The 15,000-nt window shown below is 48.5% G+C and overlaps 1 protein-coding gene across 1 annotated transcript; it reads left to right on the top strand.

Moving 5' to 3' along the window:
* Positions 1-482: 482 nt before the first annotated feature.
* Positions 483-14,954, top strand: LOC129354288 (protein SCAI-like). Its single transcript, XM_055023790.1, is given in 19 exon segments — positions 483-690; positions 5,721-5,839; positions 7,350-7,380; positions 7,382-7,446; positions 7,527-7,613; positions 8,152-8,250; positions 8,335-8,387; positions 8,390-8,430; positions 8,503-8,601; positions 8,679-8,831; positions 9,230-9,331; positions 11,358-11,459; positions 11,581-11,659; positions 13,319-13,418; positions 13,486-13,565; positions 13,643-13,717; positions 13,799-13,972; positions 14,041-14,141; positions 14,577-14,954. Coding segments are annotated over 18 exon segments (1,695 nt in total). The 5' UTR covers positions 483-690; positions 5,721-5,732; the 3' UTR covers positions 14,724-14,954.
* The last annotated feature ends 46 nt before the right edge of the window (positions 14,955-15,000 follow it).

The following is a 15,000-nucleotide window of genomic DNA, read 5'->3' as shown; positions in this document are numbered from 1 at the left end:
TATAGGATCTGATCCTCAGGACGGATTTAAATCCAAATCTGTTTCTACAAAGCAATTTAAGGATGGAATAATTTACCTCCAAACATTTAAACACTTTGTTTTAAAACTGCACTGAAGTTAAATGTTGTTTCCTAATATCATCTGTGGAATTGATCAAATCTGATGTTTGATTATCTTGTGCATATTTTATGTCATTGTCTCAATGGTGTTATGAATGTTTTGTGTTTTGTCACTTTGACCCCATGAAGATGAGAAACAGTGGGAACTAACGGGAACTAAATCCATAATAAAGTCCAGTCAGACGGAACCAGAACCAAACCAATGGGTCCAAAAGAACTGAATTACTGAAATTAATAAGGCATTTTGATCACGTTCCAGTTTTCATGTTTTAAGTTTTTATGTTTTAATTTCGGCGTCAGAACCTTTGTGTGTGAGGCTCTTATTGTGGAGGGTTTGACCCGGAAGCAGCTAGCAGCGGAGCCGCAGCGCAGCGGCCGTCCTCCGGATTCCTCCCCACTCCCAGAGCCTCTGTCTCGGCGGCTCCAGGCGGTCCGGCCGGGTCTGCGACCCAGTGGGATGTTAGTGAGTCCGGGTTCTGCTCGGGGCTTTTCTGGACCGAACCGAGACCAGGCGCGTCTCCGCGGCTCTTCACCGCCATCCTCATCCTCATCCTCATCTTCGGCTGCAGAGGTGAGAGGGAACCGGGCCGAGCGGCTCCAGAGGTTCGGACCCGGTTCGGACCCGGTTCGGTTTGAAGCTCAGGTTCCCGTCCGGAACGACCCGCATCCTGACGGGAACAGTTTGAACCTCTGGTTCCCTTCAGCTTCACTCAATGAGGGAATCACTTCAAAGCTTGTGATGGTGACCTTTACCTTAAAATAAAGACAAATCTCACCGTTTTTGTCAAATTTTTCACCTTCGTGCAAAAACGAGCTAAATATTTTGAAGTAATTGTTTTGTTTTGCATTTAATTCAGGAAGGAAACCAAATCAGAATTTAACCTTAGAATATAAACTGTTAGATAATCAATAATCGGTTGGGACGAACCATGTTGGGCCGATACTGATATCGATATTAATACTGTTATGGCTGATGATTATTGCCGATACTTCATATCTTTGCTTAGTTCCCTTAATGCCTCGCAGCATCACTTCATGACCAAACGCCACATTAACAGCATCTGTTGATTCTGATTGATTAGTGATCGGACTGTCAGATAGTGACGTCACGGTGACGTATAGAGTTTCACCGGTTTTTCCTCAGGAAGTTGAGTTCAGGCTGGTTCTCATGCAGAAAAGATGAAAATGCTCCTTTTCTGGGTTTTGTAATTTGCTGAGAGGTTTTCTGAATATGATTCTGTATTTTAATGATCTGTTTCCTGTAGATTCATTTAGACGTCAGGATTTGTTTCTTCTATCCAGTTGAATTCATTCTGAGTTTATTGACCTGCAGGGATCTGTAGTTGGTTGTCGCTCCTGTAGCTGTCTGTGTCGCAGTGCATCTTCAGAAGTCTGGCTTTGCTAGCATTAGCATAGCTATGCTACATGGTTAGTATTCAGTATCAGTTACGACTCACTGTAAAATATGGAAACAGTTATTCATGATGGGAGGAACATTTTGTCCCAGGATGTTGGACAGTGAAGAGAAGATAGAGAAAAGGGGGTGTGGGTTGAAAGGTCAGTTCAAGGTCAGGTCTCGTCCTCCCAGTGGCACCGGGCTGGATGAGATTCATCCTGACATGTTGAGGGTTAGGGCTGCTGGGAGGACTGGGACAGCACCAGTGGACTGGGAGAACTGGAGGCCCGGTGGTTCCCCTCCAGAGCCTGATGTTCTGGTCTCGTTGGGTTGTCAGAAGCAAAGCTTGGGGGTTAATCCAATATTCAGATTCATCAAATTCTCTGTTTCTAAAGATGACATTTTTGAAAAATCTGGATTGTTTCCAGCAGTGAACTCCTTGGTTTCGCTGGTTGCTGGCAGCCGCCATCTTGTTTCCCAGCTTGTATTTATTTGGACTTGATTAAAATAAAAACTGGAGAAAAATTTCTGTCAAAAATCGATTATAATCAGATTTTTAAAATTTTTTCCCAAAATATCTTAGGTTTTATTTTCTAGACCAGAGCGTAAAGTCAGGTCTAGTTTGGTTCTTTATTATATTAAATATTTAATAGTTTTCCAATATAGTACAAACTGGAATAAAATTATTAAAATAATTTACTTTAGATTTATTGTCAAACACGATCAGAAACTAAACACAAGAATTGAAGATTATTAAGCTTTTGGAATAAAATGATAAATATAACAAATAAAGTTCATAAATTATTCGTGACACTCGTCCCACTGGGACCAGAGCGTCCCCCCAACTGGGACCAGAGCGTCCCCCCCAACTGGGACCAGAGCGTTTCCCCAACTGGGACCAGAGCGTCCCCCCAACTGGGACCAGAGCATCCCCCCAACTGGGACCAGAGCGTCCCCTCCAACTGGGACCAGAGCGTCCCCCCCAACTGGGACCAGAGCGTCCCCCCCAACTGGGACCAGAGCGTTTCCCCAACTGGGACCAGAGCGTCCCCCCCAACTGGGACCAGAGCGTTCCCCCAACTGGGACCAGAGCGTCCCCCCAACTGGGACCAGAGCATCCCCCCCAACTGGGACCAGAGCGTCCCCTCCAACTGGGACCAGAGCGTCCCCCCCAACTGGGACCAGAGCATCCCCCCAATTGGGACCAGAGCGTCCCCCCCAACTGGGACCAGAGCGTCCCCTCCAACTGGGACCAGAGCGTTTCCCCAACTGGGACCAGAGCGTTTCCCCAACTGGGACCAGAGCGTTTCCCCCAACTGGGACCAGAGCGTCCCCTCCAACTGGGACCAGAGCGTTTCCCCAACTGGGACCACAGAGTCCCCCCAACTGGGACCAGAGCGTCCCCTCAACTGGGACCAGAGCGTCCCCCCCAACTGGGACCAGAGCGTTTCCCCAACTGGGACCAGAGCGTCCCCCCCAACTGGGACCAGAGCGTCCCCTCCAACTGGGACCAGAGCGTCCCCTCCAACTGGGACCAGAGCGTTTCCCCAACTGGGACCAGAGCGTTTCCCCCAACTGGGACCAGAGCGTCCCCTCCAACTGGGACCAGAGCGTTTCCCCAACTGGGACCACAGAGTCCCCCCAACTGGGACCAGAGCGTCCCCTCAACTGGGACCAGAGCGTCCCCCCCAACTGGGACCAGAGCGTTTCCCCAACTGGGACCAGAGCGTCCCCCCCAACTGGGACCAGAGCGTCCCCCCCAACTGGGACCAGAGCGTCCCCCCCAACTGGGACCAGAGCGTCCCCTCCAACTGGGACCAGAGCGTCGCCCCCAACTGGGACCAGAGCGTCCCCTCCAACTGGGACCAGAGCGCCCCCCCAACTGGGACCAGAGCGTCCCCCCAACTGGGACCAGAGCGTCCCCTCCAACTGGGACCAGAGCGTCCCCCCCAACTGGGACCAGAGCATCCCCCCAAACTGGGACCAGAGCGTCCCCCCAACTGGGACCAGAGCGTTTCCCCAACTGGGACCAGAGCGTTTCCCCAACTGGGACCAGAGCGTCCCCAACTGGGACCAGAGCGTCCCCCCCAACTGGGACCAGAGCGTCCCCCCCAACTGGGACCAGAGCGTTTCCCCAACTGGGACCAGAGCGTTTCCCCAACTTGGACCAGAGTGTCCCCCCCAACTGGGACCAGAGCGTCCCCCCCAACTGGGACCAGAGCGTCCCCCCCAACTGGGACCAGAGCGTTTCCCCAACTGGGACCAGAGCGTCCCCTCCAACTGGGACCAGAGCGTCCCCCCAACTGGGACCAGAGCGTCCCCTCCAACTGGGACCAGAGCGTCGCCCCCAACTGGGACCAGAGCGTCCCCTCCAACTGGGACCAGAGCGTCCCCCCCAACTGGGACCAGAGCGTCCCCCCAACTGGGACCAGAGCGTCCCCTCCAACTGGGACCAGAGCGTCCCCCCAACTGGGACCAGAGCATCCCCCCAAACTGGGACCAGAGCGTCCCCCCCAACTGGGACCAGAGCGTTTCCCCAACTGGGACCAGAGCGTTTCCCCAACTGGGACCAGAGCGTCTCCCCAACTGGGACCAGAGCGTCCCCCCCAACTGGGACCAGAGCGTCCCCCCCAACTGGGACCAGAGCGTTTCCCCAACTGGGACCAGAGCGTTTCCCCAACTTGGACCAGAGTGTCCCCCCCAACTGGGACCAGAGCGTCCCCCCCAACTGGGACCAGAGCGTCCCCCCCAACTGGGACCAGAGCGTTTCCCCAACTGGGACCAGAGCGTCCCCCCAACTGGGACCAGAGCGTTCCCCCAACTGGGACCAGAGCGTCCCCTCCAACTGGGACCAGAGCGTCCCCCCAACTGGGACCAGAGCGTCCCCTCCAACTGGGACCAGAACGTCCCCCCAACTGGGACCAGAGCGTTCCCCCCAACTGGGACCAGAGCGTCCCCACAACTGGGACCAGAGCGTCCCCTCCAACTGGGACCAGAGCGTCCCCCCAACTGGGACCAGAGCGTCCCCCCCAACTGGGACCAGAGCGTCCCCCCCAACTGGGACCAGAGCGTTTCCCCAACTGGGACCAGAGCGTCCCCCCAACTGGGACCAGAGCGTTTCCCCAACTGGGACCAGAGCGTTCCCCCAACTGGGACCAGAGCATCCCCTCCAACTGGGACCAGAGCGTTTCCCCAACTGGGACCAGAGCGTTCCCCCAACTGGGACCAGAGCGTTTCCCCAACTGGGACCAGAGCGTCCCCTCCAACTGGGACCAGAGCGTTCCCCCAACTGAGACCAGAGCGTCCCCCCCAACTGGGACCAAAGCGTCCCCACAACTGAGACCAGAGCGTCCCCTCCAACTGGGACCAGAGCGTTCCCCCAACTGAGACCAGAGCGTCCCCCCCAACTGGGACCAGAGCGTTCCCCCAACTGAGACCAGAGCGTCCCCCCAACTGGGACCAGAGCGTCCCCACAACTGAGACCAGAGCGTCCCCTCCAACTGGGACCAGAGCGTTCCCCCAACTGAGACCAGAGCGTCCCCCCCAACTGGGACCAGAGCGTTCCCCCAACTGAGACCAGAGCGTCCCCCCAACTGGGACCAGAGCGTCCCCCCAACTGGGACCAGAGCGTCCCCACAACTGAATCAGTTCCAGATGGATCTGTTAATGACTGCTGGTTCTGGTTCTGGTTCCGGTTCTGCTGATCCAGTGTCTTTGGACCGACATCAGAACCGTTTTAAAGTTCTGGTCCAGTCAGTCGCCACGGCAACAGGAGCTCATCATGGCCGCCGCCCGTCTGGCTTGATTGGAGGGAATCTGGGTCGGCCTAAAAACGGTCGCCACGTGATTTAACTAGGACACCTGGAGAGCCGGCGGCAGGTTAACGTCTGACCTGCTTCTGCTGATTGAATCATGGAGTTTCTATCTGGTTAGAAACTTTTTGTGTTGCTTGGACAAAGTTTTCATTTTGGGATCAATAAAGTGATATTGAAAGGTTTTAGCAGATGATATTCTTCAATGCTCCTTTATTTAATATTCAGGATAAATTACCCTCTAGTTAATAATACATTACATTTTTGTGAAATAAAGTCAGGATGTAAAACATCATTGAGGTGAATTAACATCAGATATTGACTCTTGATTTTGATCCATCTTGTTTCCATTCATTCCTGTTTATAATATTTCTGCTTCCTGTTGGTTCTCAGGTGTGAAACGTCATGACTGGAGCTGAGACTGAGGATGATATTCCTCTAGGAGAGCGGAAAACCGTCACCGACTTCTGCTACCTGCTGGATAAATCCAAGCAGCTGTTCAATGGGCTCAGGTACGTCCAGCATCCCGGCTCCTGATTGGCTCCTCCAGGAAGCCTGGAGGAGCCAATCGTGTCTTCATCACATCAGGGAGGTTTGATTTAATCATCCCAGTGAAACTCCTGAATGAGAAGCTTCTGATTCTAGTGTGAGAAGAAATTAGGGATTAGCCAGCAGGCTGTGCGCCGAAATCACAGCTGATCTCACGGAAACGCGGGGAGGGCCGGGCCAGGCGGGGCGGGGCGGGGCGAGGCGGGGCGGGGCGGGGCGAGGCGGGGCGGGGCGGGGCGGGCGAGGTGAGGCGGGGCGAGGCGGGGCGGGGCGGGGCGAGGCGGGACAAGGCGAGGCGGGCGGGGCGAGGCGGGGCGGGACGAGGCGAGGCGGGGCGGGACGAGGCGAGGCGGGGCGGGGCGGGGCGAGGCGGGCCGGGTGAGGCGGGGCGGGGCGTCCTTCTTCCCAGGATCTGACACAGCAGCGGGGCGCCAAGCCGACCCATTCACTCAGAACCACAGGGAGCTGCTTCACCTTGAAGTGACAATAAAAAGTGAAAACATAATAATAAAAAACCAATAATCCAAGCAACATTCAGTTTTACACAGTTGGTTTGAAAAGACGATGTTTTAGTTTAGTCATTTTAATAAAACAATAATGTGATCAAATAAGTCAGCGTTGGTTCATATGAAGGTTTTTATCAGCAGGATTATTAATTATTCCCATCACAAAGACAAGAAATACATGAAAATCTGAGCTATAAACCAGATTCATAATTAGTTTTTATTCACCTGGGAAGTAAAAACTCTAAAATCTGGTTTTATTACTGAAGGTGAACTGTTAATGAGGATTAGCAGGTCAAGGTCAGGACATTGAAAGAAGAGACACTGGAGTCCCTCTGGGCTTTGGGTCAAACTGGGTCACCAACGGAACCGCCAACCCACAACTTGGGAATCAGTGGCCTAGTTAAAGTCCAGATCTCAGCCTCCAGGGAGCTGAGCAAAAACGTTGATGAGCTGCAGTGGAAAGTGGAGTAGGATTCCTCCGGAGTGGAGAGACGCTGCGACGCTCCGATCCAAATCCCGGCAGCTTGACGTCGTCTCCTCCAAGTTCCTTCAGGCAGAGAGGGAACAGAGATCCAAAAGAACCGCCTGAGGACGCTGCAGCATTCCCTACAGCGTTCCCTAAATCATTCCCTACAGCATCAGGGCGTCCTCACCGACGCCCTGATCGTTCCCCACACTGTTCCCTACAGCATCGTTCCCCACACTGTTCCCTACAGCATCGTTCCCCACACTGTTCCCTACAGCATCGTTCCCCACACTGTTCCCTACAGCATCGTTCCCCACACTGTTCCCTACAGCATCGTTCCCCACACTGTTCCCTACAGCATTGTTCCCCACACTGTTCCCTACAGCATCGTTCCCCACACTGTTCCCTACAGCATCGTTCCCCACACTGTTCCCTCCTGCGTTCCCCACACTGCCTCATGTGGTTTCACGTTGTCGCTCCTCCTCTTCCTCCCGGCTGCAGAGACCTTCCTCAGTACGGACACAAGCAGTGGGCAGTCGTACTTCGGCCGGACCTTCGACGTCTACACCAAGCTGTGGAAGTTCCAGCAGCAGCACAGGTGAGTCCCGCCTCACCTGCTGAGGTTCAGGGAACCCATGCAGCCTCTCCCTCAGATGACGGGTTTGTTTCTGTCGACAGGCAGGTTCTGGATACGAGGTACGGCTTGAAGAGATGGCAGATCGGAGAGGTCGCCTCCAAGATCGGGCAGCTCTACTACCACTACTAGTGAGTCTGCAAACGCCTCGATTCGGTCGGAAACGGGTCGGGAGAATCCAGGAGTTCCTCAGGGCTCCGTGGTCTGACCCCTGTACTTCCAGTTGCTCCAGTGTAACCAGTAGAAGTAAACTGGACGTGTTTATGAACCCAGTGTTGTGTTTTACAGTAAAATACATTTTCTGCTTCAAGAGCTAAACGATTAAAGATGCAGATTAACATAAAAACTAACTGGTCAGAAACCAGCAGAGCACTGCTAGCTACAAAGCTAGCTACGCTAACGCGAAAGCAGTACATCAACACAGCATTTAGAGGAAGCTAATGCTAAAACGTTAACTTTAGCTGCCCTGGAACAACTCCAACCCTCATTCCACATTTAATTTCTACAGCATTTCATGTTCAAGTACATCAGCAGGTTAAATTAAACTAGGGGAAGCTAAGTGTGCTAAATGACTTCAAAGTTAGCAAGGCGCTAAATGGAGAATTAGCCTAGCTGTTAGTGCATTAGCGGCTCAGATGCAGATGGAAAGTGTTGATGTTTGTCCTGCAGCCTCCGGACCTCAGAGACCAGCTACCTGAACGAAGCCTTCTCCTTCTACTCGGCCATCCGCCAGCGCTCCTACTACTACCAGGTCAACAAGGAGGACAGGTCAGGCCCGGTGCAGCCCGGCCCAGCCCGGTCCGGTCCGCGGCGCCGTCTGCTGTCGCTCTGATGGTCTGTCGTCTTTAACAGGCCTGAACTGGTGGTGAAGAAGCTCCGCTACTACGCTCGCTACATCGTCGTCTGTTACTGCTCAACAAGATGGACCTAGTTAAAGTTCTGGTGAAGGTCCGGATGCTGTCAGGGTGCGACCGCTCTGTGGTTCCGGTCCGAGGTTTTCTAACTTTGGTCCGTCTGCAGGAGTTATCGGAGGAGATCGAAGACTACACCCAGCGCTTCAACACGGAGGACCAGCTGGAGTGGAACCTGGTTCTGCAGGAAGTGGCAGCTTTCATCGAGGTAACCTCTGACCCCAGGTGACCTCTGACCGTGGCAGGCTCGGTCGGGTTTACCCCGTGTTCTGTTTGTGTGAACAGGCCGACCCGGCCGTGGTTCTGAACGACAACAACTCGGTGTTGGTGACCAGCAACCGGCTGCAGGACGGCAGCGTTCCCCCGCTGGAGCAGGGCATGGTGGTCGGCCAGCTGGTCCTCGCCGACGCCCTGATCGTTGGCAACTGCAACAACCAGGTTCTGACCCGCTGACCTCTGGGCCCAGACCCACATGGGACTCGGTTCCTTTGGCAGCTGGTTAGCTGCTGGGATCTGAGTCGTTTCACACGACGACGGGAACAAAACTGGAAACAAGTTTGGTTTTCATCAGAAAAACAAACAGTTTCCTCCACAATTTGAACATGAAGATTGATCAGAAATGATCAGAAGTGATCAGAAATGATCAGAAGTGATCATAAGTGATCAGAAGTGATCAGAAATGATTAGAAGTGATCAGAAATGATCAGAAGTGATCAGAAGTGATCAGAAATGATCAGAAGTGATCCATTAAACTCCACATGACGGAGCAAAGATCCCTCATGTTCAGAGAGTTAAAAGGATCCAGTCTGTGCTGCTAATGCTGCTGCTTCCTGCAGGTGAAGTTCAGTGAGTTGACCGTCGACATGTTCCGGATGCTGCAGGCTCTGGAGAGGGAACCCGTCAACCTGGCAACGCAGACGGCCAAACAGGCAACGCTGGTGGGTTTCTGGCTCAACGCGTTTCAAACAGGTTCAGCGAAGAAACAAAATGTTCATCGATTCTAACTCAAAAGGTGGGAATGGATGACCTTTGACCTTTACAGGTGAACCTGACCTAAAGCAGGCTCTGAGGTGAACTGCTTCCTGGTTTTAGTCGGTGAAAAGCTGCAGCCGCCTGATTGGTTCTTCTTTCACATTGAAATATTGATGAATCTGATTGCAAACTGAAGTGTTTCCATGGCAACATCAAGGCTTCACTGAACTGGTTGGTCTTTATGACATCATCATCCAGCTGATGTCATGTTGCCTTCATGACATCAGCTGGTCAATGTGTCATAATTAGATTAGTGAGAACCGAGCCCTGAGGAACTCCACACGGAGTTTGTTCTCTGGAGAGGAACTAACAGAATATTTCTGATCGATAATCCTGGTACAAGGTTTACCAGGATTATTGCCATCATCAGATTTTCTGATATTGTGAAGATCAATAATTCAAATCCAGATAAAAACCAATCAGTTCACAGAAGGAGATCAGAGATGATCAGTTCTGAATCAAAGCTCCTGGGTTCCATGTAGGACGGTTCTGGAATTCCACCTGAACCATGATGATAATAATAATGATAATACTAATGATGATAATGATGATGATAACAATAATAATGATAATACTTATGATGATAATGATGGTGATAACAATAATAATGATAATACTTATGATGATAATAATGATAATACTAATGATGATAATGATGATGATAACAATAATAATGATAATACTTATGATGATAATGATGTTGATAACAATAATAATGATAATACTTATGATGATAATGATGGTGATAATAATGATAATACTAATGATGATAATAATGATAATACTAATGATGATAATGATGATGATAACAATAATAATGATAATACTTATGATGATAATGATGATAACAATAATAATGATAATACTTATGATGATAATGATGGTGATAACAATGATAATACTAATGATGATAACGATGATGATAATAATGATAATACTAATGATGATGATGATAATAATGATAATACTAATGATGGTAACGATGATGATAATAATGATAATACTAATGATAATACTAATGATGATAATGATGATGATAATAATGATAATACTAATGATGATAATGATGATAACAATAATAATGATAATACTTATGATGATAATGATGGTGATAATGATAATACTAATGATGATAACGATGATGATAATAATGATAATACTAATGATAATAATGATAATACTAATGATGATAATGATGATAACAATAATAATGATAATACTTATGATGATAATGATGGTGATAACAATAATAATGATAATACTTATGATGCTTATGATGATAATGATGGTGATAACAATGATAATACTAATGATGATAACGATGATGATAATAATGATAATACTAATGATGATAATGATGATGATAATAATGATAATACTAATGATGATGATGATGATAACAATAATAATACTAATGATGATAACAATAATAATGATAATACTTATGATGATAATGATGGTGATAACAATAATAATGATAATACTTATGATGATAATGATGGTGATAACAATGATAATACTAATGATGATAACGACGATGATAATAATGATAATACTAATGATGATAACGATGATAATAATAATGATAATACTAATGATGATAACGATGATGATAATAATGATAATACTAATGATGATAATATTGATAACAATAATAATGATAATACTAATGATGACAACGATGATGATAATAATGATAATACTAATGATGATAATGATGATAACAATAATAATGATAATATTAATGATGATAATGATGATGATAATGATAATACTAATGATGGTAATAATGATAATACTAATGATGATAACGATGATGATAATAATGATAATACTAATGATGATAATAATGATGATAACAATAATAATGATAATATTAATGATGATAATGATAATACTAATGATGATAACGATGGTGATGTTTTCCTCCAGGAGCCCAGTGAGAAACCAGCCAAGAGAGAAAACCCCCATAAGTACCTGCTGTACAAGCCGACCTTCAGCCAGCTCTACACATTCCTGTCGGCTTCCTTCAAGGTCAGCCTGGAAACCTTGACCAACCTGAGCAGCTTCATGTTCTGAGTCAGATGAGGTCAGGTTTCCTGCCTCTTCTCCCTGCTTCAGATCATCTCCAGTGTTTCTGTTGTGTGCTTTGCAGGAGCTTCCTGCCAACAGCGTCCTGCTGGTGTATTTATCAGCTACTGGCGTTTTCCCAGCAACACATCTAGACTACGAAGGTAAAACCTGCAGCACATTGTTTCCTCCTCACTCCTTCCACAACCTGAACACTTAAAACATGAAATATTATTTATTCACAGTGGATACAAAAACCATCCACAGGTTAAACTAATCATAAACTGATCAATAATCCTGGATTATTCAGATGGAAACAAACCAATCTTCAGTGTGGAAGTCGGAGCGTAAATACAGAACAGGGAGGAAGGGAAGACTTGTCCTCAAACCTGGACGTCTGTGAGGACGTCTGCAGGTCAGGAGGCTGAAGACGAATCGGATGAGATTATCAGATGAGATTATCAGATGGGATTATCAGATGGGATTAATGCTGCATCAGGGTGTTTCCTTACAGATTAGTTTGCCCTCAGGTGAATTTTACAGGTTCAAATTACAGGGCAGGTGTTGAGATGTGACTTTTCATAATCAAACCTTATATGTATTGATTATGTATGGAGCTAAATTATGGCCTTAAATGTTGTGCAACACAATCGTTCTTAAACCAAGACATAATATCTAAAGTTGAGCCAGCAGTTAATTACACTTAAGATTAATCTGCAGTGAACAGATTCATTATAACACAGATTAAGATTTAGAAAACATTTCATCTGAACTCCATAAATAATAGTTTTTGGTCTTTTTCTGGGTCAGAACCATTTTGAATGTGTCCTTGGTGCAAATGACAAGTTTTGAGGTAAAACAAACCTGGTGGCTCATGTTTCGTGTTTTTCTGATGTTGGTCATATTTTAGTTATGGTGTGTCTGTAATGTGTGAATTTAAATAATTAATGATATGGGTTTTAATGCAATTCAAATTTTAATGTAAATAGTTAAAGTTTTGTATTTTTGTCTGTCTACAAACTTTGTATTGTGTTTCTGGTTCGCCCAGAAATGTGACGCTCGAGCGTCATTCGCTAACCTCTGCTAACGTCTGCTAATATCTGCTAACAATCCACTAACATCCGCTAATATCAACACATCCTAATGTCTCCTAACATCTGCTAACAATCCACTAACATCCGCTAATATCCGCTAACGTCCGCTAATATCAGCTAACATCCGCTAATGTCTCCTAACGTCTGCTAACAATCCACTAACATCCGCTAATGTCCGCTAACGTCCGCTAATATCTGCTAACGTCTGCTAACAATCCACTAACATCCACTAACATCCGCTAATATCCGCTAACGTCCGCTAATATCAGCTAACATCCGCTAATGTCTCCTAACGTCTGCTAACAATCCACTAACATCCGCTAATGTCCGCTAACGTCCGCTAATATCTGCTAACGTCTGCTAACAATCCACTAACATCGACTAATGTCCGCTAATATCCGCTAACATCGACGTTAGCGGATGTTAGCGGACTAGAAGTTGCTTCTTCTATGCCCATCACTGCCATAAACTGAAATTTTCAGTTTCAGGTTGTTGTTTTTTTATTAATTTTTTTTAGCAAACTGTTTGGCCCCAATTTAGCTCCGTATAAGGTGTGTATACCTTTAAGATCTTCTGCAGCCGAACAGAAAAACAGATTCCGTTTCCCAGCTGATCATCAGGATGGAAGGAACTTAAACTCCAGATTAAACCTGGACTTAATCTGGAGTTCTGGTAATTCGGTGCGATCCGGATTAAATCTGGTTCTGTTGGGTCCGTTTACCTCAGCAGGTCCGTATGACTTCGGCGGCGTTCTGACCAACACCAACAGGGACGTGGTGAACGGGGAGACGGTCCAGAAGAGGAACCAGGCCCAGAAAGAGATGCACTGGTGAGTGTGACGGAGACTGGACCGGTTCCCGGTCAGAACCAGGTTCTGATGCTTGTTTCCGCCGCAGCCTTCATCCTGGAGATCTGTTTCCTTTCACCCGGAAGCCGCTCTTCATCATCGTGGATTCCTCAAACAGCACCGCCTATAAGGGGTGGACCTGCTGGTCCCGGTCGGGTTCTGGTTCTTTCTGGGCCCGTTTTAATCCTCCTGTGTTCGATCCCATCAGAACTTCTCCAACCTGTTCGGCCAGCCGCTTGTGTGCCTGCTCTCCCCGACCGTTTACCCAAAGAGCGTCCAGGGTGGGTTTCTGCTTCGGTCTGCTGCCGGCTTCTGCAGGCCCTGTGCTCACGGTTCTCCCTCTGGTTCTGGTTCCGGTCCAGATCAGTCTCAGCGCGGCAGCCTCTTCACGCTCTTCCTCTACTCTCCTCTGCTGGGCTTCTCCTCCGTCTGCGGCCTGAGCAGCGTGCGGCGCGGCCTGTGGGAGCGCGCGCAGGACTTCCTTCGGAAGGTGTTCCGGGACATCGGCCAGATGCTGACCCGATCCCGGAGCATCGGTAGGTCCGATCGGGTCCGATCGGGTCCGATCCGACCGGAGGGGAACTCACGCTCCTCCTCTCTGCAGATCAGGCCTTCCTGCAGTTCTTCGGGGACGAGTTCCTGCGGCTGCTCCTGATCCGGTTCGTGTTCTGCTCGGCGACGCTGAGGCTACATAAGCTGTTCCGGGTGAGTCGATGCTTCTCTATGGAGACAGAAAAGTGCTGAAAAATCAAATTCCTTGACCTGGGAATTCTGAATCGATGTGAAATGCTCCGATTCAGTTGTAAATGTCGCTGACAATGACTAGCATTGACGTTAGCTGTCAGGTTGTCAACATGAGCTAAATGTGATTTATGACAGGTGAACGCAGGGCTTTGCTACTAATAGTCAACATTAAGACACCAAATAGGTCAGGAAAAGGTTTTAATTGAAGCAAATAAGGAGGGAGCAGGAAGTAGGTCAGCTATGCTAGCTTGACTTTGACAACCTGAGCCTGAGGACGTGCTGCAGAACTCAGTGTTTAAAAGGCGGCGCTGCAGTAGAGCAGCTGTTTCAATGAGCTGACCTGCTCACTGGTTCCGGTCGGTTCCGGTCGGGCTCACCGCTGCCCTCTGTTGGCAGGAATCCCGGAGCTTCCCGGAGTCGTACCCGGAGCTGCCGAAGCCGGACACGGTGGAGAGCGTGCTGCTGCAGAAGCAGGTGCTGGAGCTGGCCGCCATGCTGGACGTTCAGAGCTTATTCTGGGACGATTCGCTGGAGAGCTACTAGCGTCTCCGCACCGGACTCCACCAGAACCAGAACCAGAGCAAACATTGACAGTGGGTTGTTCATATTTATTTATTGTTGCCATGGGTTACGCTGAGGTACCTGGAGGTTGGATTATCAGCCGAGATGCGTTCATGTTCGCTCTGTTTATTATTTTAACCAGATCATCTGGTTCCTCTGTGGGCCTCAGAGTTTCTCTTATTGCTGTGAGTTTAATCCATGTCATCAGCTCTTCTCTGCAGATAAAAGCACAAAACCTCCGCAGCGCCCCTCTAGTGGG

This window comes from Poeciliopsis prolifica, unplaced genomic scaffold (assembly GCF_027474105.1).
Source record: "Poeciliopsis prolifica strain line A6 unplaced genomic scaffold, Auburn_PproV2 SCAFFOLD107, whole genome shotgun sequence".
Classification (NCBI taxonomy): domain Eukaryota; kingdom Metazoa; phylum Chordata; class Actinopteri; order Cyprinodontiformes; family Poeciliidae; genus Poeciliopsis; species Poeciliopsis prolifica.
Note: the sequence above shows the minus strand (reverse complement) of the source record. Positions and strands in the feature narration are given on the sequence as shown.